A 23,095-nucleotide genomic window follows, 5' to 3' on the forward strand; every position below is an offset into this window, starting at 1 on the left:
AATCTTTATAAGAAATGTAACATAATAAATCTGTGTATTTAATATTTCCTCCCTGGGGGTTGCCCCTTGCCATTTCCACTATTTGTCATTTTCCTTTGCTTTACAAGGGGCGGTAGCCTCTCTGTGCCTCTCAGATGAACATTTTCTGAGCATTCTTTGTAAAGTAACCCATCTTTAGATGACCTCTTGTCCTGGTTATCCAGATACGTTCCTGTGACTCCCCTAACAATTGGGCTGTGGATCCCAGCAGTGTCACATGAGATGGTATTAACTGATAGGAAGACAAGGTATTTAGGACACTATGTCAGGCCAGCAGCCTGCACGCCCCATGACTGCCCAAACTCCTCCCTGCTGTAACTCCTCAGTGGTTTGGTGCAGTTTGGCACCTGTGGACACTGTGAGTGATCGCTGCTCGTTGCCCTCTTCAGCAGATACTGCACTGCTTGCCCAATCCCTGCCTCTCTGTAATTGTTTTGGGATAGGAGAGTGGACATTTGGAGGAAAAATTTATTAGGACTCCAGGCTTGGAAAGGAGCAATAGAAAAGGCTGCTATAGATCTGAAAAGGATGCTAAAGCCTCTCATCTCCCTAAATGTAGGAGGACCTGGTTGGTTCCTGCAAGAGCATGTGCCCTCAGAGAGCATCTCAGGTGTTGATCAGGAAATTGAGTTGCTCTGTAGCGATACCTGCTCTGTCTGTGCTGATGTGTGCTCCCTCTGTGCTGATCAAGGAGCGATCATAGCTAACAATTTCAGCGGATAAACAGCTTTTGGAGTGCTGAGTTGGGTGAGGTGAGTCCCAAATCCCCCCCTCACCAACTGTGAGGGCAGAACACGGTTCTGCCCATCCAGCTCTTGGAAAGAAGGGAGGTAACAAATTACAGTTCTTCTAGAATCATTACTTGTGCCACAGTCCTGGAGGCAGCATGCTCCCGTTTCTCTGTTTGCTTGAAAGTGTTTTTTTTTCTCATTTTCTTCTGATGGGAAGTAGAGGGTGAGGCAATGGTGCATGTGAACCTGGGAGTGCAAGTTTTGGGGAACAGTGAATCCCCCTATGTAAACAAACTTGCCAGGAGATCATATATATCCTCTCATGTTTTGACAATTTTATCAGGTCATGGTGGTTAAATCTGATCTAATTAAAGATGTCCCTGCTCACTGCAGGAAGGGTTGGACTAGATGACCTTTAAAGGTCCCTCCCAACCCAATGATTCTAAATCAGGATTTTCCCCCTTTCGCTCACTCCAGTTCTGGAGGTGTTTAACGGCAGCTTCACGAAGGGTTCTGCAAAGCAGGGCTGAGCCTGCGCCCGTTCAGCGCCAGCAGCCCTTGGCGCGGACGCCGAGGCACTCGCCACCCTCCAAGGCCAGCCCCCGCGAAAGGAAGCGGACGCGTTGCGAGCCGGAACGGAGGTTCCGGGCGCGGTTTCCCGGGGTACGGCCGGTCCTTTCCTGCCGCCTGGACTCGACACGCAGCGGCTCCGCCCGCCGCCCCGTTGGCGTTGGCGGGAGAGGGGCGGGGCAGGCGCCGGGAGCGGCTCCGGCAGCGGCGGCGAGGCTGGGTCGGGCAGGGCGGCGGAGCTGCGGGCAGCGGTGCGTTGGCAGGGGGAACGTCAGTGCGTACCGGCGGCTGCTGCTGAGGGGGCTCAGAGGTGAGATCTGTCACTGGCAGGTTGGGGGGGGGGTGAGGTGGGGGGATGAGGGGTCTGTCACTGGTGGGACGTGGGGAGAGCTGCCGCGGCCGTGCGGGGCTGTGCTGTGGCACCGGGGACAGGTTTCCCCTTGGAGCGCTGTGTGGAGTAGCGTGCGGCGGGACGGGGCACTCGCTGTAGGGCTGGGGGGTGCCCGCCGCGGAGGCTGGAGGCAGGTGAGTGGGTTGTGGTTGGAGGCACCTGATTTGCTCCTCACCTTGCCCCTGCGGGGTTCCACTCCGGCACCTTTCCCCGAGCGAGGTGGCCGTGGAACAGGCATGGGCCAGCCTTGCTAGGAGGCAGGGGGCCTCTGGGAGGTGCTGGCTGTCAGGGGGGCTCTTTGGGTAAGGGGGCAATGTCTGCTGTGGAGGGGCATGGTGTGCTGCTTCCCCTTTGATAGGACTTGGGGAGAGGCTGGGGCATTAGGAGCAATGCTCAGGTGATGGTGAGAGTGGCAGCAGAGGGGGCAGGCTGAAAGGAGACCGCAGCAGCAGTTTTGGGAGTATGTCCCCAGGGCTTGAAGCATGGGGCTCTGGAGAACATCTTCCCACCTGGGGGATGCAGCCAAGGCCTTGGGAGAGAAGAGGAGAGCAAGGAGGTGGCCCTGACTGTCAAGAAGGAAGGTGTGACCTTGCTGCTGCACGTTGTCCCTAACCTGCTTTTTGTGCCCACCAGAGTCGTGGCTGCATTGATTAGTGGTTGTGTAATTAAAGTCTGCAGGAATTCTGAGAACTGTGATGCTTCTCGGTAGCCCTCGCTCACTGTGGAGGGAGGTGCATGACACTGCAGGTGACCTTCCCTCCCTCTCTCCCAGCCCTGTGCTGTTGCAGCACCAGGTCCCCCAGCCTGGGGCTGGTAAGGACTGGTGTGGTCAGAAGGAAATACTGGTGGAGGTTCCATCTGCAGGACTCCAGGGCCTGTGAACTACAGCCACTCTCTTTGTTTCTGAAATTCAGTTGGCAAATGTCTGTTGGTTATTTCCTGAAAAAATTCCCTGCATATACAGAATTATTAAAATCTGTGACTCAGAGTTTCTTGGTCCATGATCTGGGTTGTAATTGTTTTGAGATTACTCTAAGATGAGCCACAAACAATAACTGTTGAAGCAAGGATTTGGCAGTGATGTGTAAACCTGCTAAAGGAGGTTGCATCCTGAAGTCTCGAAAGGCTGTGTTGTTAATGCCTGAAAAAGAAACGCAATGCAACTCAACACAAAAGTCAGGACAGCATGACCACCTATCCTTGTACTTTATTGTCCCTGGGCAGGCTCTAAATCTTCAGGCATTCTGCACAAAGCCAACTCTTGCTGCTTCACTCACCACAGCAGAGACTTTGTCGCATGCTGGGACTCTCACTGCCTTGGGGTTCTGGTGTACCCAGAAGGACCATGAATTCGTGAAGATCTTGCTAGCAGTTTTTTCTCTCTGTGTATTCCACAGGAGTGCTGCCTAGGTGATTGTGCTGCACTGTTGTCAGTTGTGGTGATGTTAGAATGATCTTGAGCCATTTGGGACTTGGTTGGTGAAAAGCAGCATCTTTTCATTGATTGCAGGACACAGGTACCAGATGGTGAGAGCCTGGAATGGGTTGTCCAGGGAGGTGGTTGGGGCCCCATCCCTGGAGGTGTTTAAGGCCAGGCTGGATGAGGCTCTGGCCAGCCTGATCTAGTGTGAGGTGTCCCTGCCCATGGCAGAGGGGTTGGAACTAGATGATCCTTGTGGTCCCTTCCAACCCTGACTGATTCTATGATTCTATGATCTTTTGCATCCTTCAATCTGCTTGAGAAAATGTTACCAGCCTGCTTGTAGCAGTAGGGAATGCAAGGCCAGTGGTTTGGTTTGCTTGTATACAGAGGTCTGAGTGCTGTTGGACCAGTCTGTGGCACTGGCTGAACTGGAATCGCTTTTATACATTCATGCAGCACTGCAGGAGTAGCTGAAGCAGCCTGTGTTTTAGATGTAGACAGGACTCTGCTTGCGAGGTCCTGCAGTAACCTTTTTGGGGGAGTTGAGGGCTTAGACTGTCTAGATGGAGCAGATGCTGACTGTGGTGAGAGCAGCCATGCTGGAGAGAGTTGCAGTCTTCTGTGGAGGTGAGCAGGCTGGGTTGCAACTGTTAGCACTCAGTTTTGTAAGCAGATGCTCTCAGTCTGGAGATTGGGGTAGAGCTGAGCCTTGCAAGCCTCATCTGGGAATGAAGTTGCCTTGGAGATTGGGAGGACTTCTATGCACAGATTGAAGAGAGATCCTGATCTCTCCCAGTAATCACGTACAGGTTAACTTGTAAATAGGCTTTAGTCAGTTTCTCACTGCGATGAGTCTTCTGCCATTAACATCTTTCTGTCTACAACTGATTCCTACAGGGAAACACACCAGGAAGGTTAATTGCAAGCTGGGGGTTGGACATTGGGAAGGATGGGGAAAAGGATTCTCCTTGCACTGTGACTGATGGATGCAGGGTTGTTTGGGTACTTTACAGCCTGGCAGGGAAATCATTGGAAGTGACAGGACTTCTTCCTTTTCCCTGAGACTGTAGCTTAGGTGCTGTCCATGTGTCAAGGCCATTCTCTGTAGACAGCTGGCAGAGTGCAAAGTTTAGTAGTAGTTTCCTGCAGATGAGTCAGCAAAAGAGAAATAACTTGCTGCTGTGGAGTGGAATGATCTTGTGGGCAAAGCAGCACATGACAGCCACATCTGACTGCCAATGCCTTCCAAGTTCAGAGGGAGTCCAGGAGCAGGCAGTGCCACTGGGTAGCCTGGCAGCTCTGGATGTCTGAGGGGCTTTACTAGTCCAGTCTACCTGCTAGTCTTGTGCTGGCTCAGATCTCAGGTGGGAAATGCAGCAGTCCTGGGCTGGAGCATTTACTGGGTTGTTGCAGTCAGCTCATGTTTTGCACAGGCTTTAAGTAGCAGGATTTATTTTGTCTTGGTGTGTAAATCTGCAAGAGAAAAGCAGTGGAAGTGACAGAAACAATCCTGGTACTGCCTGTAGATTTGCAGATAATGTTTTTCAATAATTTCTTTGGGACATCAAAACACAAAGAATGGAGACAGGTCAGGACCTCATGCCATCAGTGTGCTTAGGATGCAGAACTATCTGATCCAACTCTTCTGTGTAATGCAAGGCACCAGTTCTCTTGGCACCACCAAGGCTAAACAAAACATCTCTACTATCCATGAACAGTGAAATCAGGCTTTGGCTAAGCAAGATTTGCTGTGCCTGTCCTGACCTAGTCCATCTGCCAGAAGTGTTAACTTTGGTGCTGTGGTTAAATTCCAGCTCAGATCATGGTGTAGTTACCTCACACTAAGGGAGAAGTTTTTAATTCCTTCCCCATTTTTTTTCCCTTTGTCGTAATCGACACTTGTCCTTCTTCCCTCTCAGAAGTGGCTATGTTTCAGGGGGATTCAGTGATTCCCTGACAGGAAGAGCAACTCTTCTCCAATCTGGCAGTCAGTTACTCCTTGGAGAGCCTGTACAACTCTTGAGGTGAGCTAGCTGGCAGGCCATGCAAGGTGCTTGTTTGGTACAGGGCATGCATCAGAAAAAGAAGTTTCAGAAACAAAGCACTGAGTGTTTTGTATAGGGGCACAGAGATGGTGACTTGCCCATGGCTTGCCCTAGTGGGGGCACTTCTAACTTTGTTCCTTGCAAGCAGTTTCTCATATTCAGCACAGCCTCTGTAATGCAGGGGGTGACATCTTATACAAAATAGCACAGTGCTAATATTTTATAGCAGGGCTTTTCATTTGGTTATGCCTGGGTTTTATCTTGGAGTTTTTCAGAATGAGCTTTGAGAGCTACCTTCTCCTTCCCCTTCCCCATCTGCTGCAAACATCATCAATGTTGGAACACTCAGTGTTTTACACGTTTGGGGAAGCAAAGCTGTGTGCTCAAGTGTTAAGCTCAGCTACAGATGCTGGATCCCATTGTTAGTAAGTAATTGTTTGAGATGCTATTTTAGTCATTTGGGTCAAAATGAAGCATTCTAAGATTAGTCTCTTTATCACAGCAAATCGTGGCTTGTTTTCCAAAACAGCATGTTCCCGGTTTTTAATGATGTGTTTGGTGCTGAGAGGACTTCCCAGGAACACACCAGCCATGGGGTAGAGGTTTCAAAGCCCTGAAGAGTGGTAAAATTATTGCATTAATATGAGTAATTAGCAGAGCTGCATCGCTCATGAGGTGCCCAGGTCAGCTCTCTGGACACTGCAGAGGCTCCTTCAGTAACATCTAGCCTGTAACATCAGAGCAGATAGAGCACATTTACAGCATCCTCAAAGCTGATTTCTCCCATGGTATGTCAGGTGGAGCTGCAGCTGCTGGGCAGCTGGTGCTGTCCGACTGCTGCTGCTTACTTAATGCAAAGCAAATCCATTCACTTAAGCCTTTGTTTGCTATCATTTGACTACACCCTGAGACGTAGAAAAGTGAGTTAGGGTGGAGGAAAGCAGATGGTTTAGTGTGGGAGGACTTGGAAGAAGCTGTTGGAGATTTCTCCTGGGCTTGGACAGTGCCTCTGTACCACAGTGTGCAGAGCACAGTGTTGCCCTGTGGTGTAACCTGCAGTTCTCTGCCTGACCCTGAGCTCTGCACCCAGTAGTAACATGCTGGCAGTAACTCAGCAGAGACTGTACCTGTGTGCAGAGAAGCCTGGTTGCTCTGATAGACTGAGCTAATGTGGGAAGAGCTTCATCTGTTTGCGTGGAGCCTGCCATGTCCATACTTCAGCAGCAAAGCCTCTGCCAGTGCTTTGTGATGTTTTGCTGGGCAGTGGTTCAGAATGATGCATTCAGCCTGTTAACAGACCTTTTAATTCATTCCAAAGGGAAGGAAAGCACGTGTCAGACCAACAGGTGACTTGAAGCACAGTGAAATTGTTCTGGCCAAGTAACAAGAAGATCTACTGTTGTTTCCCCCCATTGTTTCCCTGAACACTGGGGATTGCTTGAACCAGAGACAGAGGTCTTCTGGTTTTTGTAAAGCGGTTATTTTCTGCTAGGACCACAGTGGTGAAGTAGGTAACTGATGCAGAGTGTGCTTGCAAGATGGCACCTTGCAAAACTGGAGAACTATTTGTATCATACCCTGTGTTTTCACAGAGGCACTCTGGAAGCTGCTGCATTTATAGCACAGATCTTGCTTGAAGGTTAAATGTGTGCCGAAGTAGTTGAAGATGTGGAGCTCAGGGTTGCAAGCCCTTTTTGCCTGAGATTGCTTTTGCACACTCCAATATGTTTGTTTGTTGTTAGGAAATAGTAAATTAATTATTGGAATAGGAGGAAACTCAGCAAATGTGACTCACAGGCATGGAGGAGGGAGAGAGTGCTAGGTGGCTCGTGGGGTTGTGAAATGTCCTTCTGGCTGCTCTTCATAATCAGTTTTGTCTTCTCCCCAACAGTTTTTTTGGCTTCTCACTCAGCTAAGATTCTCTTTTCCTGTTCTTAGTGCAGTGTTGAGTGTTCCAGAGCAGCCTGGGATATTTATATGCACACAGCCCAAAACCAGTTCAGCTATGTTTGGCCCTAACACTGTTCATAAGGTATTATCTTGTTGATGCTAGGTGGGGAGAGCAGTAAGTTCACATGTTATTAAACTACACCTAATTCCTTACTTTGGAACATTCCTTAACCTGAAGTCATTTGTGCTTGAGTAAGTCTGATCATTGAATCTGCTTCATAACAGCTCTTGCCCAAAGCCCACTCTTCTTCCATGCTGAACAGCAGGGCTTTGCCCAGTGGCCCTACCTGAGGACAGTCTCAGCTCGTACCAAACAGGAGCACTCACAAGAGACCCTCTGTCAAGGACAGGGGCTGACATTCAGAAGGACATCTGCCCTTTCTTGTACTTGGTGCTTGCCCCACCTAAGGTATTCCAGCACACTCACTGCATGTGGGTGGGGAGACGTTTTAAATTCCACACGGCTTTTGTTATTAGGGTGTTGAGGCACTCACGTAAGCATCATTCCTGGGTTGGAGGGGTCATGCTGCTCCCAGGAATGGCAGGTCAGAAGTGCTATTTGCTGCATTGGAGAGCACACTGCAAGTGAGTAGGAGGTAATGCTGCTCTTAGTTATAAATTTTGTAAATCCAGTTTCCAGCTCCTGCAGCAGCTGAAAAGGGAATGTTTGCTGCCATGCCTTTCTATAAATCCCTAGCTTTGCTTCAGTTACGTGAGGTGCTGGGCTTCCTAATGCTCCAGGGCCCTTTTGGGAAGGTACAATGACTCCAGCTCAAAAGCACAGATAGCTTACTGCCAGATGGCTGACATGATTTCTGTCCAAAACTGTCTGTCTGTCTGTTCCTCATAGAAGCAGTTCAACAGAACAAGCATTAATTGCTACATGGTACATAAAGTGCTAGAAGTGTGCCCTAATGTGGTGTCAGCAGCTGCTTCACTGTCAGCTGAGTCACCACTGCAGTGGGACAAGCAGGGAGCATGGTGGCAGCCATCCCAAGGTGTCCCCACTGAGGAGATGCAGCTTGGTCTTACACAAACAACAAAGCTCACAGCAAGCCCACTAGTTAAAGTTACGACCATGCGTCGCAGCCCTTCCCTCACCACTACCCTTCCACTTAAACCTGCTCCTTCCTCTCTTCAGGGTTGTACAGGGATGCAGCACACTCAGCAGCTGTCTTGGTGAGGAACAGAAGAGTACTGTTTGCATTCATCAGAATGAGAGCTGAGGGAGAGCTGAATATAGATTGGGCATGCCTTCATCCTTAGTTTGCTTTCCAGATGCTAAAATAGCATAATTATTCTTGTAGTAATGATTTATAACTTGCATTGCAACTCTTGTGTTTCTCTCCAGCCAGCTGATTGCTGCACGCTTCTCTCTGCGGAACAGCCCCGAGTTGCAGTCAGTGATTCAGTATTCCCATCAGGCACTGTTTGTCAAGCCTTGGCAGCTGATGCCAAATACAACTGGCTAAGCCCCTTGTTAGGTGGCTGTGTCTTTGCGCTGACCTTCCGTGCACTGTGCTGCTGTTGACTGACTCTGCTTTGGAAGAGCTGAGAAATCTCTGCTTTTTCTATTTATTTTTTTTTTCTCCCCCTCTCTCCTTCATTTTATTCCAGTTCTTACTGGACGTGCTTGGCAAGATGGAGCCACCAACATCCTCCAGGCTGAATTCCCGAAAGAGAAGGAAAGATGCATCTGGCCCCAATGGGGCGACAGAGCTGGATGGAATCCCTCCCAAAATGTCCAGACGCTCACTCGTAAGTAAGCAGAGATAGGAGCTTTAGGTGCTTGTGAGATGAGGACATTCCGACCTGGCAGCAGAGAGAGAAATGTGGTGTTTTTAATGTGGACACAGAAAGCAAGTGGTGGGTGGAAAGAAGCAAATGGCAGCAGCTATCGTTCTTGTAAAGCCAGTTCAGAGCCTTCCTTTGTTCAATACTAGTAATGTACTTACAACATGGGCTTAAATTAGGTCTGAGGCAAGCATGCTAAGCTGCTTTTGTGGTGTGTATGGCTTGTTTGTAGCCACTTAAGCTGAACCCCAGCATGCACAGAGATACCCATGCAGAAGTAAGTATTAGTTTCTCAGGGCTGGGTATACTTAAGTGGCCCAGCAGGAGGGAGAAGTACTCCAAACAAGCACATCACCACTGGGGCACCTTGCAGTCCTGTTCAAGTCAGGGGAACTGCAGGAGGGTCTGAAGTCTGTAAGCATCTGCAGAAGCAATCTATTGATCTATCGAATCTGTGCTCTGAAATAGTAGGAGGATGATGGTTAGTTTGGTTCTCTTTGGCAGGAGATTGCATTTGTCTTGCTGATATTTCGGGAGTGTTAAGGGGGAAAACAAACAAACAAACAAACAAAAGACCAGAACAAAGAAGGAAAAAAAAAAAAAAAGAAAGGTTTTCTTCTTCTAGATCAGCATTGGGATGGCTCTAGGAAGGTAAAAGCAGCAATCTCTTTCCAGAGCCAGTTAATGCTAGTGTAAAGAGCTGACTTTAACTTGTCCTTGCTGATATATTGGGATGATTGGCTTTTTTACAGCTCTTCTCCTGGAGCTCTCCTGCATATCACATGTGCTCTAGTTGCTCTTCCCTATCTCTGTCAAAAGCCAGTTACTATCCCTGCCACGTCATACTGGGGTCATAGTCCTTGGCAAACTATGGTGATGTGTTGTAGCTTTTTGCTTTGATAACAACGTTCTGCTCTCTATGAGCAGCACAAGCTACCTTCTGAACTTCCAGGCCACATCTTTTTTTCAGTCACAAACCTCGTGATGGAAGTTTCCTTTTCTGTTTCTTTTGTGGAAGTGTTATTTAGTGTGGCAAAAGTAATAGTGTTGCCTAACTGTGACATTACCTTGAAGTCTTTACCACTCCTGGCTAAACAGCTGGCTGGCAGAGTGCTCCTGAAGCAGCAGGGCTCAACAGCAGAGGGTGGTAATGAAACTACTGAAGCATCAGCGTGTTGTACTGTGTGCATCAGGTTGAGTCCTGACCCTTGCACACCCTGCAGAGCAAGGACAAGACTCTGGCAGGGACTTTTAAGGACATTTCTCTGTGATTCTCTGATAATTTTGATAGTTTGTTTTTTTTTTTCAATGCTTTTGTTCCTAGCATCATATCAGATGTGTGCCAACTAAGCTACAAAGAATTTGGTTTTACTCACAAGTCTCTGATATAATGGCAGTGATGACAGCAAAGACCTGCTGTCCTTACCTGACAGTAAGGATCCTGCTAGAGGAGGTGGTGTGTGAAATACAGGTACTACAGCCTCAGTAAGTTAAGGGAGATTGTCAGCAGCATCACTTTGCTTGAGTGTACTGCTCCGTGGTTGCTTCCCTGTGCAATTCATTTTTAGCACTCCAATAAGGAATGACATAAACAGTTAGAGAAGCTGTCTTTCTGGTTGCAGTGGTGCTGGGCACCATGGCAGGATGCTGCAGGGGACAGGGAAGCCAGAGAGGAAACTGCTGATTAGCTTTCTGCAGCTTGAAGGTATTATTATAAAGATCTTGTGGCTTAGGAAAGAAACATCCATCGCTGCCCCACACCTTCCTGCTAGAAGGAAACTGAACTGTTTGTTCTGTTAGGGGAAGGGCAGATGTTTTGTTTCCATTCAGAGAAGTCTAGAAGCATACCTGGACTTCAGCTGTTGATTACCACACTGCTGTGGTCAAGGTAGTAGATTGGAGGGAGGCAATTTCCTGCAGCATTTGGAGATGATCTGCCACAAATCAAGGTCAGTCTCTCACTATGGCTCAGAAGTGGGTGATGATACACAGATACCCTTGGGAAATTGTTCTGCTGTTACTATTGCTCTTCTCCTTGTTAAGGAGCTGTTAGAATTTGTACAGCACAGCATGAGCACTCGGACACAGCAAAGCGATGGTCTTGCCTGGGTGGACATAGCTGGAGCTGCAGCAGTGAGATTTGATGAAGCTTGGCTTGTGCTGCTGTGAACTGCTCTTTGTCAAAAGTCTGGCTTTACCAGCTGCACAGTTGAGCCTCCGTTTCTCTTGGGTCCAGTGTGACTACCAGCATCTTAACTCTGTGTTTCTCTCTCTTCCCCTCTAAACTCAGGCTAACCACCCCACAGGGCTGCTTTGAGGTTTAACGCTAATTAGTCTTCTAGTACACGTGTTTGAATCATGCCGAGGCACAGTGAGTCACTGAGTGCCTAGGACATTGCAGTGGCAGTGCTGCTGTTAGGTTCTGCTCTCAGCCTTGCATCCTCACAGCTAACCTTCTCTGGCTCTCCAGGGACTGCGGGAACCAGCTCCTTTCTCAGATGAAGTGGAAATCGATTACAGCAAGCCGTACATCAGAGTGACCTATGAAGAAGCGATGAGAGGGACCCCTTGTAAGTCAAAAAACCAGATTGGAAGGGGATTGTATAAATGGGGCAGGGTGGGGAGGCATGATTGTGATAGCTCTGAGACCAAACCAGCCTTGTGTGTCAGACCAGGTTTGCAGCCAATGACTTACTTAATGCTTTGGTGATTAGATAACTGTTCCCATCAGAAACTGAGCCTGCCAGTACAACTGAAATTGGAGCTCATGTGTGTGAGGAGCTGTACTTCACCAGTAAGGCTATTTGAGGCAAATAGATGTTTGTGGTTTAGCTTTTCCTCTGTTGCTCACAGCTATAGAGTAATATATCAGAGCTGAACATTTTTCTGTACTACTTGGTCTGAGGCATCTTGAAGTTAAGCACTTTAAAAGTCATCTTTTCTGAAACTTGCAATGGGCAAGTAAAACCAACATATGTATTTTTCCAGAACATCCTGTTCTAGTCTGGATTTGAATTAAAGTCAGTGTCATTTAACACAGTAGGCCAGCCCCATGACAAAAACGTGTCCTTTTAGTCTCTAAAATCAGGCTGGAAGAAGTACTCTTCTCTCTGCAGGTCCAAAAGGGAGGTAGAGACAGGACTGATGCCTGCAAGATAGCTACCCTCTCTTGCCAAACAGAATGTGCAGATGGTGCTTGGCCTCCTACTTGGCCTCTCTGTTATGGCTACAGAGACAATATAAATGCTGTACTTCTACCTACCTGACTGCTGCTGAGAGATGAACCAGCTCAGACTGAGATCTGGCAGTGCTTTCCTGCCAGAGGTTCTGGAAATCCAGTGAATTTCACAATCTGCCTTAACTTCCATCTGAAAGTCTCCAGAGCCTGCACAGAAGTCTCCGATTTCAACAGTGATGGCTTTCCTGCCAGCTAAGGCTAAAATGTATTGCCTGCTTTCTTGTTGTTGGTGGTGCCTATGCTCACACACTGTAGCTGCTGCAGCTATGGAGGAAAAGGGAAGGATGTCCCCGCCAATTTTCAGAACATGACTGTACTTTAATAAGGGCCTGCTAGGACCAGCCCTCTTCTGGCAGCTTTGATGTGCCTCTAGTCACACCACTTCTCTGTCTGCCTGAATTCAGCCAAGAAGCAGCAGGCCATACCCAAATGTTTCACATACCTAGAATGTGTGGCTTTCTGTTACCAGCAGCAAGAGGACTGCTGACCTGTGTGGTTCCAGGAGATCAGAAATGAGGGAACCTCCTACTGTTATGTGGCAGTGCTGGACTGTCTCACTTTACCTCAGAGATATAAGCTATCATTTCTCCAGGCCAGGATGGCCTGACAAAAGTTTTGTTCCTACTTATTTAGATGTAGATTTAGCTGATGGTGCCAGTGGTTCAGCAGAATTGTATCGACTTTTCTTTTAGCAGTCCAACTGGATGTTTGGATAGAGCTATACACTCATTGGTCTGGAGGAGAGCTAATCATGCTGGTGGGGAATTGGAAGTCTGGTCCCTCATTTAGACTTAAATCTTTGGCAGCAAGAAGCAGATGAGGATGCTGAGAAGGTCTCAAGAAGCCATTTGGGCTGTCAGGAGGAAATGGGGCACCTGTGAAATGTTTGGGCCAGTTCCTCTCTGGTAGCTTACTGCTGTGCAAAAAGTTAATGCTGCATTTGGATTTCTGTGGGAAGGAGATGCTTGTGCTCTCCTTGGTCTTCCTTCATCTTGTTTTCAGTGGATGTGCCTTCAGACATGGTTGTATTTCAGCTCTCTTCTCAGCTGCATTTGTTTCCATGTGGGAAGGCAGAGAGCCAGCCGTTTCTCTTCCCAAATCTTTCCTGGCTATAGCTCTGCATTCTGCCAGTTTTCTGCCACACCCTCCTGAGTTTCAGAAGGTCCCCAAATGCAGACATGAGCAGCAGCCACGAGTTTCTCCAGGAAGGCATCTTCACAAATGTCTCTCTGTCCTTTTGGCACAGTGGATCGCCCTGTCAGAGTTTATGCCGATGGAATATTTGATTTGTTTCATTCCGGACACGCCCGAGCCCTGATGCAAGCCAAGAACCTCTTCCCAAACACATACCTCATTGTTGGAGGTAAGGAGTGACCTGGTTGACTTTGACTGTTGTAGGAGTACAGTTCACCTTCATCCATGGCTGTGCATACAGATGGCACAGCAAGCCTTTTGTCATTATGGCCTCAAACACTTGTCCCAAATGTTGTCTTACTGCAGTGTGTTGGATGTGTCTGCAGAAAGATGTCCTGTACCAAATGGGAGTGTAAGGAAAAGATTTTTGATCACACTGTTCTAATTTGACATCTCTGCTTAGTTTAGACAGATAATGGTGAATTGCACATATAAAAATAGATATGGGACGGTTAAGCATCTGCCTGTTGAATGAGACAGATGAAGAATAAGTAACAGCCCTTCTGTGACTGGTTGAGATTTATGTTACCTTTATTGCCCTCCAAGTCACTCCCCTGTTCCAGCTCTCTGCTGGGAATTGCTTATGGCTGATCCCAAAGAGGTCCTGCTGGGAGCACAGAGATCACAGTGCTGCTTTGGGCATGTGCCTGGCCACATGGAAGTCAGTGAGGCTTCATTTCTCCAAATAAAAGTTCCCAGTTGTCTGTTAGGTTCAAAAGTCTTTAGCTGATGCCAAGAATATCCTGCTGACTGCTTGAGGGGATCTAGAAGAGGTGCTTCAAGCAGGCCTCCTTCAAGGATATAAAAGAGAAAAAAGCAACCCTTTCTTCTGGCTGCTGCAATGCACTGTCCAGGCAGTGCCTCTGTGCCTGTACCCTCACCCACCTTAAAGACATGTCAGGCTGTGCATATTGTCCATCAGGAGCTGACCTCTGGTCAGGCTGCATAACGATGTTAAGGTATTAGAGCTGAGAATACCTTGAGCTAGTTTTTTCCCCTGCCCTTATCTTCCTGAAGCAAAATGAAACTGATGCTGCATGCATTATGGTAGAGCAATCATAATGTCTTAGTGTGGTTTGTTTCCTTACCACAGTTTCACTAATTGCTGATACTTCTGTATGTTTTGTGTGCTACAGCAATGTCTAGAAGGGGGAAGGGAGGGAGGAGAGCTGAAATAGTTGTTCCAACCTACAACACACTCTTGAGTTTAGGAATCTTGCAGGAAGAAAGACATCCCCATGTCCATAAATGTACATCAAGCAGAAAAGTAACTTCAGATCAAACTATTACCAGGTTAATGTAGCAAGGTGTGTAACCTTGCTCCTTGCCTCTGATAGTCTGGTGAGGAGGTGAGGGCAATGAACTGCTCCCCATGCACCAGGAACTGAGATGAGAGGCCACAGCCCAAGTGAACATTAGCTCCAAGCTGGGAGCAATCTTACTCACTCTTTATCATGTTTGTCTAGAACATAAATATGTCCAATACCAGTGAGCCTGGTAATGCCTTGTTTACTTTTGAGTCTGATAACCAAATAAAACTCCCTCTTTCTGAATGTCTTACATTGCAGATTATGAAGAGCTGTTCGTTTACTTTCTCATAGAACATAATTAAGCTAACTTGATTTGCTGTGAACTCACCCTTTGTTTTAATGCAGCTCTCCAAGAACTAGCCTGTGGAATGGCATTTTATGAAGTTGGAAGCTTAAGCAGTGGTGTTTGTTTTTTTTTTTTTCCCTCATGGGCTTCAGTTTCCAAACCAAGGATTAAAAGAAGATTTTTACCTGATAGACCCTCAGATGTCATCTCACAGGATAACAGGGACTGGAAGGGACCTCCAGAAATCATTGAGTCCAACCCCCCTGCCAGAGCAGGACCATAGAATCTATCACAGTTCACACAGGAATGCATCCAGATGGGTCTTGAAAGTCTCCAAAGAAGGAGACTCCACAACCCCTCTGGGGAGACTGTTCCAGTGCTCCTGGAACCGGAGCATCTCCTACATGACAGCTCTCTTCTGTATTGGCTGGTTTCCTTGATAAGCTTTGTAGGCTCCAGAAACCTTGAGGGCTTGTGGTGTAGCTTGGTCAGAAATCCCCCAAACAACCTGCCTAGAACTGATCAGAGGTTCAGTGCCCTGCACACTCCCTGTTCCTGGAGCTGGGTTTGAAAGCACCAGCACCAGCCGCTATCACCAGCTGGCATTGCCTGGTTTAGCAAGGATGTGTGCAAGGTCTTTTTACTGTAAAGCACTGGGTAAGTACCTCAGGCTCACTCTTCTCTGCCTGTTTCTTCAGTCTGCAGCGATGAGCTAACCCATAACTTCAAGGGCTTCACGGTCATGAACGAAAACGAGCGGTATGATGCTGTGCAGCACTGTCGTTACGTGGATGAAGTGGTGAGAAATGCACCGTGGACGCTCACTCCTGAGTTCCTGGCAGAGCACAGGGTAATTTGTGACAGCTGATCTGTTATGCCTCTGTCTGTGCTTCCTGTTTACAGCAAGAATTCATCCATGGGGTGACCTCTGCCCTCGCAACCCCATTTCTGTTGAAACTCCTGGAGTATAGAATGAAGTGGGTTATGGGTATTGACTGGGTTTCTTGGGATGCTGGATGGAAGTATTTGGTGAGCTTGAAGGCAATGTTAAAAAAAGGCTGAGACTGTGACATGGTGAAAAACCCTGAGAGAGTTCTCACTGTTCCTGCTGCTTGCAGATTGGTGTGAAATGCAGTAGGAAGGGGATAACATGGGTTGCAGGGGATTTCTGGAGGGCATCTGGTTCAACCACCTACTTACAGTGAGAGCAGCTTAGATTTTCATCAGCTTTCCTGCAGCAGGAGACCAAGCAAGCTGTCTTGAGAGGCTTTTATCAGTTGGTAAGATGAGATGCAAGGAGTCTCTAACATCTGTTGAACTGCTTTAGGAGGGGAAAGAGTCTTCAGGGGCATTTTAGTTCAGCCTTGTTGCCATTAACAAGTCTTGTCTCTGTGGAGCTCTAGACATCTGTGTCCTTAGTCCCAGCCTTTCCTCTCTGCAGTGTGCTTACAATTGATATGCTATTGTCAGTGAGAACTTGGAACTGCTCTGTGTTGCTTTTTAAGAGGAAATTGCCTTGCTGTGCTTTGTGACACCTCTGTGTGGAGGTGTTGAGCAAAAGTTCATCTTTTGACAGAAGGCAGGAGGCCTGCACATTCAAGATAAAATGTTGACTCGTGTTGCTTTCTTAATTTCCAGATCGACTTTGTTGCACACGATGACATCCCCTATTCCTCTGCTGGCAGTGATGATGTTTATAAGCATATAAAAGAAGCAGGTGGGTCTGGGTCAGATTTTCCAAGGCTTCCTCTCAGAGGTCTGCTGTAGTTTCTCCTGTGCTCCTGTATTGCAGGATTATGCCTGGGGAAGTGGCAATGCCTCTCTGGGAGCAAGGTCTGCCCAGGAGGCTCTGAGGGCAGAACAAGGCCCAGCTTTGGGCCATACTTTGTAAGGCTAGGACTGTACCATATCCCAGGCCAAGCACTGCCCAGCTTCCAGTCTAGTTATTGTGACTGAATTAACAGCCACCTTTTGGAAAAAAAATACTATGGTGTGTTTTACAGATTCTCACAAACTAAGAATCTCATGGACTTAGCAAAGCAGCTCCTCTAGCTGTCTGCTGTAAAGCTCATATCCAAACCCAGCCACCAGAGCTTGTTATATTTCCACCCACTAAACTGTGTGAACCCCCACCTTGCCCTGTCCTTATCACTATACTACTCTGTGTGCTGTGGATTATAGTCAATAATCTTTAAACCAGCTGCAGTAAAGAGCTTTTAATTGGAAGACATAGTAGTTCGATGTGGTTGTGCCATGCTTTGATCTTTCCTACGTCTTCCTTGCAGTCCAGAAAGGAGGACACTGGTGTTATACGGTCAAAGACAAAGGTGTGATGGTGTGAGGACAGTTAGGAAATGAGCTCCTGACAGGAGAGGGTGTTTCCTAATAGAGGCAGGAGCAGCTTTTTGCCATATCTTGCTTACAGCTCTCCTGGGTCCTGTTGCCCAACTTTAGGCATGTTTGCACCGACTCAGAGGACGGAGGGGATCTCAACGTCAGACATCATCACGCGGATCGTGCGGGACTACGACGTGTATGCCAGGCGGAACCTGCAGCGGGGCTACACAGCTAAAGAGCTCAACGTCAGCTTCATTAACGTGAGTTGAAGTGTGCCTGACCACAGGCTGCTGAGGCAGAATCTCACAGGGTGTGGAGGTGTAGAGTCTTCTCTACTGGTAGCACGGTCCTGACACATAGCAGTAAAAGGCCACTCTGCAGAGCTAAGGAGTTGCACCAAACTGGTGTCTTTGGAGTAGAAATTAGACGACTTCTGCCCCTGCCCTGGGACCTACCCAGAGGAACTGAGGTTTTGCTCATAGTGCTCCGTTGTCAGCAGTGCCTTGGTGATGTTTTGCTGTCGAAAGAGCTGGAGACAGAGCATGTGGCAAATTGTGTGTTTTCATGAATTGAATGAACTATGGGTTGTTCTTGGCAGCAGCTGCTGTACCTCACCACTCTTCCTTCAGCCATCTTCTTAAGGTAGAGTCATTTGTTAGGATAAAATCTGATCCTGTTTTCACCATACTATTCCCTTTGGGGAGCTGCAGGAGCAGCAGTGCTTGGCTGGGAGAGAAGGACATGCTGTGATCCCGTGCTGAGTAGCTCTAGCCCACAAGCAGACTACATGGCAAAAGGCACTTCTAATGTTGGAAGTAGTACACATTTGGACTTTTATCACTGAGATACCATGCCTACGTTGTAAAATACAATCAAATACAAAAATGAAACAAGAGAAGTAGCAGCTGCTCAATCTCTCCCTGGCATGTAATTCTGCCTCTGTTTAAAAACACCCCAGAGAAAGACTTGTGCAATTGTGATAATGCAAAGAGGCCTTCAGCAGGTTGCTCAAATCTAATCTGTATATTGTGTAAATATTTCCCTCTTCCATGCACTCCTATTAGTGCGTTTCTCTGGGTTTAGTCTGGCTCTGCATGCTCTGCCAGTGCCTGTCATGAAGCATCTCACAGCCCCACTGTGTTTGCCAAGTGTCACAAGACTAATGGACTTTCTGGGTCTTAAGCAGCAGTTGAGTGTAATAACACAGAGCAGAGATGATCATCTCTCAGATCTGCTGAGCTGTGTTCTCATCCACCATTTACTCTACAGGAGAAGAAATACCACCTCCAGGAACGTGTGGATAAGGTGAAAAAGAGAGTGAAGGATGTAGAAGAGAAGTCAAAGGAATTTGTCCAAAAAGTGGAGGAGAAGAGTATTGATCTCATTCAGAAGTGGGAAGAGAAGTCCCGGGAGTTCATTGGCAATTTCCTGGAAATGTTTGGCCCAGAAGGCGCATTGGTAAGGAGCCATTCTGGGAAAAGGGGAAAGAGGATTTTGGAGAGCTCAGCAGGCATCGTAGGGCTTCTGGAGAGCAAAGGTTTACAGTTCAGTGCAATGCTTGGTGAGCCACCAGTCTCCAGACAAGTTCATAGATTCATAGAATGGTTTGAGCTGGAAGGGACCTTAAAGATCATGTAGTAAAAATCTCCCTGGCATTGGCAGGGACACTCTCCACTAGACCAGCTTGCTCAAGGCCTCATCCAGGCTGGCCTTGAACACCTTCAAGGAGGCGGCATCCATGGCCTCCCTGGGCAGCATTTTCCAGTATCTTGCCACCCTTGTCCCAGGCTCAGGCAGCCTGTTTACAGGGAGCCCTCACCCTTGCCAGCTGGCCTGTAAACTGCAGCTTGTGTCCTGCAGGCCACTGAGCAGCCAAGAAATTGGCAGTCACTTTGTCACCAGCTTAGGATGAGTCTGAAGCTAGTTTTTGCCAGGGTCTCCTGTCCTGTGGGTAAATATCACAGAAACTTTGTGTTAGAAGTGCTTGAAAATGAGTGATTGCACTGCATGTAGTTTCCAAAGCCTAGAGCAACGTCTGGGTTTTTTCTGCTCTTGTATTGCCCAAAGCATTGAAGGGACACAACTCAGAACACTGCCCAAGCTGTAAGTAGTGTCCATTTCCATCGCTGTTTGAGCCATGCTGACTGTCTTCCTGCTTCCATTGCTAGAAACACATGCTGAAGGAGGGCAAGGGCCGGATGCTGCAGGCCATCAGCCCAAAGCAGAGTCCCAGCAGTAGCCCCACACACGACCGCTCCCCATCTCCCTCCTTCCGCTGGCCCTTTTCAACCAAGACTCCTCCTTCCTCGCCTGCCAACCGCTCCAGGAACGAGTCCACAGTCACCTATGACATCAGTGAAGATGAAGAGGATTAAGCTACCAGCTGGGATGCACTGCGAACCGCTAATCGCTGAATCCTAAGTCTGGATCCACCGGGGAACTCTAAATGAGCAAGGGAGCCGTAGAACAGGGCTGATGGTGAGCACAGGGCCTTGGAGGCACCCGTTTCTCTTAGCAAGGGCTGCTGCCTGGAAGCACATTCAAACCTCCTCTCCCTTCTCCCTAAAACCCCTTTTTATTGTTTACGTTCTAGTGGTTTCCAGGGGGAAGATGGGTTTTATATTTTAAGAAAATACCCTTTTAAAAAGTGCAAAGAATAGCACTCGTGTGGCTTTTGTTTTGGTTTCTTTTCCGTTACCTCCAGGCAAGAGGCAGAGCGGGAAGACCCAGCTGTCTCTTTTTTCCTTCAGCCCCTCTGTCTTATTCCTCCCACCTCCAGGCAGTGTCCATACCTCTACCAAACGAAAGACCCCTCGGTTCCACAACCAGCGTGACCTCAAGAGCACGCAGCAAGCGATAGTGTAAAGAGGCTTCTAGGAAATAGAGACATCTCTGCTGCACCAGAGCTGATAACAATCTGTCCAGCAGAGCCTCTAGTGCTCGTGTGCCTCATAGCTGAGCTTCCCGGCGTGTGGCGGTGAGGACGTGCTGGGCGGGGGGCTGCCAGCTTAGCACGCAGGAGCTACGCCCTGGAAGAACTCACAGCACCGTAGAGGTGCACAGCCAGCATTCACAGCTCCAGGTTGTGTAGCAGCTGCAGGGGAAAGGCCTTCCCAGCTAATCGTAACAAGAATGCTACATCTTGAGCTAAATTCAGTCCTCAGTTGCTGTTGGAGAGAAGAGAATGAATCTTGGCTTCGGGGCACTTGTCTGTGCGTTTCCTTGGGCACAAGAGAGCCCAGGTAGAAAAACCAACGTGTGTACTCCTTTGAGAAGCTCCTTGTCCCAGTCTCTGGTCTGTACTAGGTTTTGCTGTCTGTCCAAATGGCCCCTCAACACTATGCTTTGTGCGTGTTTGTGTTTCAGTTGCTGTGCTCCAAGGGGCTGGAGCAGCCCTGTGCACTGGTGCCATGACGTCGCTGCTGTAAAGACAGAATGTGAATTTGTGTCAGTGTGAGCATCACAGAATTGGTACAGCCAGTTTGCTGTCTGCGTTCGTGCCTGCAGCTGGACAGATGCAGGGCACGTTTTAGCCCAGTCAAGGGTCCTGGTCCCATGTGACAGTTACCTGCCCTGGGCAACGACAGTGCCCACTTACAGTGCCCCTTGAGGCAAGCCAGGAAGAGCTCAGAGTGCTGCAGCTTTTTAAGATGTTAACCATGTAACCTGCTCATTTGAAACCGTGGTCTAAGTCGTGCCTGCTGCTGTGTCTATAACCAACACTTTGAAGCTTTGCAGCCCACAGGTTCCTGCGGGCAGTTGCCCTCCCCATGCTGCCTGTGTCTGCACAGATCCCAGGTCCCAGCAGCCAGCGCTAGAGGGACAAGCTGTGAAGACCCCACTTGCTTTTCTGCTCGGGTTTGCCTGGGGTGCCTGTCGTCTCTGGGTGGAGCTGCTGGGCTGAGCTGCCTGTATCCTGCAATACTGGGAGCAGAAAAGACGACTTGGAGCCTGGTCAGCAATACTGCAGGGGGGTCTGCAGAGCGATGTGTGGGGCTCGGGGAGCAGTGGGTGCAAGGAGGCAAAGCATCAGGTGCTGCCATAGGTTCTGCACAGTGCAGTGCTTCCAGGGGATACAGGGGTCCTGTGGTAAGAGCAGGCTGACACTTCTTTCTAGCTTTTATCTTGCTAATCCTTTGTCACGATGCCCAAAGGGCTTGATAGAACTCTGTGCTTCTGTTGAGGCCAGAGCCAGTATGGAAAAGGGCATCTTGGGGATTCCTCATCTGCCACTCAGTCAGCTCAGCAGGAACGTGCAGCGGCTCTAGGAGTGTGGCCTGGCTGCTAGGAATTTTAAGCTGTAAGGAACAAATAATGGTCACTTGGTACAAGCCAGTTGTTAATCCCCTGGTTTATGAGTGGTAGAGCACTTACTTTATATCACCTACATTCCCTCTTCCCTCATCTTTCCCACCTTCCTTTCCTCACCCTTCCCTTGGTATGAAGGTTGTGTTGCTTTCCCGAGCCAGATCACAAAGACCAGGCTACTTTCGAGCCTTACTACTGTTTCAAACACAAGTTATGCAACAGTGTTCTGGAAGTGTAGATAACGAATGGTGGTTTGTTCTGCAGAGACCTTAATGCATTTCTTGGGCTCTCTGCAAAACCTGGGGTGCTTGGTAAGAAGTCAGCCGTGGTTTTACATGTAGCTTGGAATAACAGAGCTGTATCTTGTAACCAGTAATCCTTGCTTCCTCCTTGCACTTAAATTAAATTGAACACTCAGATCCCAAACTACTCTTTGTTGTTTTGTTTTGTGATTTTATTTTTTTGTTTCTTCCTGGATTGCTGGACCAGCTTCATCTCCGACACTTCCTTGTCGTATCAGGAATAGAACAGAGCTTGATTTTTGGGGCAAAACCTGTGAGCCAAATTCTCCAGGAATGTCACATTTCTTGCAGATGTACCCAATGCTGCTGCTTCAAGGCAGTCCTGCACACCCCTAACCCATCATGCACTCGACAGAAGAAGCATCCAAAACCTGTGAGCCAAATTCTCCAGGAATGTCACATTTCTTGCAGATGTACCCAATGCTGCTGCTTCAAGGCAGTCCTGCACACCCCTAACCCATCATGCACTCGACAGAAGAAGCATCCAAAAGAGACATGATTGAATCAAGCACAAAGAGTGGAAAAAGAAACCGTTACTAGCATGCATTGAAGAATGTGTGGAGTTTGATGCTGCCAAATCCAGAGATGTCAACTCCTGCAGTAGCCCTTTACTCCATTCTTCTATAGGTCTAGGGTGTGAGGCTGCAGGCCCTAGGAGAGGATTTTCTGATGGCAAAGAACAGCAGCAGCAGAGCAAAGCTGAAATGTGCCAAGGATGCTGGTAAAAGCAAGGCATAAAGACTGTGGCATGTAATCATCGTATTGTTTAGAGCAGTACAAAAGCTCATTAATCTCTTGAGAAAATCCTAGCACACATCTGCACTGACATGATTTTGTGCATTTTATAGAGAGTTGGGACTTTATTGTGTGGCACAGTTCTTGTAACCAGAGGCAGGTAAGTGCTGGAGCAGCAAGTAACACTTGGCAGTAGCAGTGACCTTGGTGGGACTGACGCCTGTGCCTTGCCCTCTGCCCTCAGGGTGGATTTCACATTGCTAAGGGCTCTCTGGTGTAAAGGTGTGGGTTTGCTGCCTGCTGGAGGTAAGCAGGGTCTGGTAGTCTGATGTAGGGGGGATGAATCCCGTATTTTGCTGCTTGCTTGGGTGTTGCTTCTTGGCAAAGCCATGAGATCACTGGGCACCTGTGCTTCTGCTGGTGCCTAGAAAGCCATGTGCTG

At 48.2% G+C, this 23,095-nt stretch overlaps 2 protein-coding genes across 2 annotated transcripts; one reads left to right on the top strand and one right to left on the bottom strand.

Annotated features, from left to right (window-relative positions):
- Window positions 1-1,271: 1,271 nt before the first annotated feature.
- Window positions 1,272-3,030, bottom strand: LOC128970508 (uncharacterized). The gene is made up of 2 exons (XM_054385738.1): window positions 3,009-3,030; window positions 1,272-1,855 (listed from the first exon to the last, which is right to left on the bottom strand). The coding sequence occupies exons 1-2, from the start codon at window positions 3,028-3,030 to the stop codon at window positions 1,272-1,274; spliced, it is 606 nt and encodes a 201-aa protein (XP_054241713.1).
- Window positions 1,622-22,033, top strand: PCYT1A (phosphate cytidylyltransferase 1A, choline). Its single transcript, XM_054385703.1, has 9 exons — window positions 1,622-1,650; window positions 8,767-8,907; window positions 11,414-11,513; window positions 13,428-13,544; window positions 15,670-15,821; window positions 16,610-16,688; window positions 17,426-17,568; window positions 18,578-18,766; window positions 19,477-22,033. The coding sequence occupies exons 2-9, from the start codon at window positions 8,791-8,793 to the stop codon at window positions 19,681-19,683; spliced, it is 1,104 nt and encodes a 367-aa protein (XP_054241678.1). The 5' UTR covers window positions 1,622-1,650; window positions 8,767-8,790; the 3' UTR covers window positions 19,684-22,033.
- Window positions 22,034-23,095: the final 1,062 nt, after the last annotated feature.

Source organism: Indicator indicator, chromosome 13 (assembly GCF_027791375.1).
Source record: "Indicator indicator isolate 239-I01 chromosome 13, UM_Iind_1.1, whole genome shotgun sequence".
Lineage (NCBI taxonomy): Eukaryota > Metazoa > Chordata > Aves > Piciformes > Indicatoridae > Indicator > Indicator indicator.

Bases quoted from the DNA above. Each gene is read 5' to 3' on its own strand.
- LOC128970508 (XM_054385738.1), bottom strand. From the start codon at position 3,030: ATGCGACAAAGTCTCTGCTGTG. The intron at 1,856-3,008 runs GTGAGTGAAGCA...ACCTGCCTCCAG, and splicing joins GCGACAAAGTCTCTGCTGTG to CCTCCGCGGCGGGCACCCCC.
- PCYT1A (XM_054385703.1), top strand. From the start codon at position 8,791: ATGGAGCCACCAACATCCTCCAGGCTGAATTCCCGAAAGAGAAGGAAA. The intron at 8,908-11,413 runs GTAAGTAAGCAG...CTGGCTCTCCAG, and splicing joins AAATGTCCAGACGCTCACTC to GGACTGCGGGAACCAGCTCC. The intron at 18,767-19,476 runs GTAAGGAGCCAT...TTCCATTGCTAG, and splicing joins TTGGCCCAGAAGGCGCATTG to AAACACATGCTGAAGGAGGG.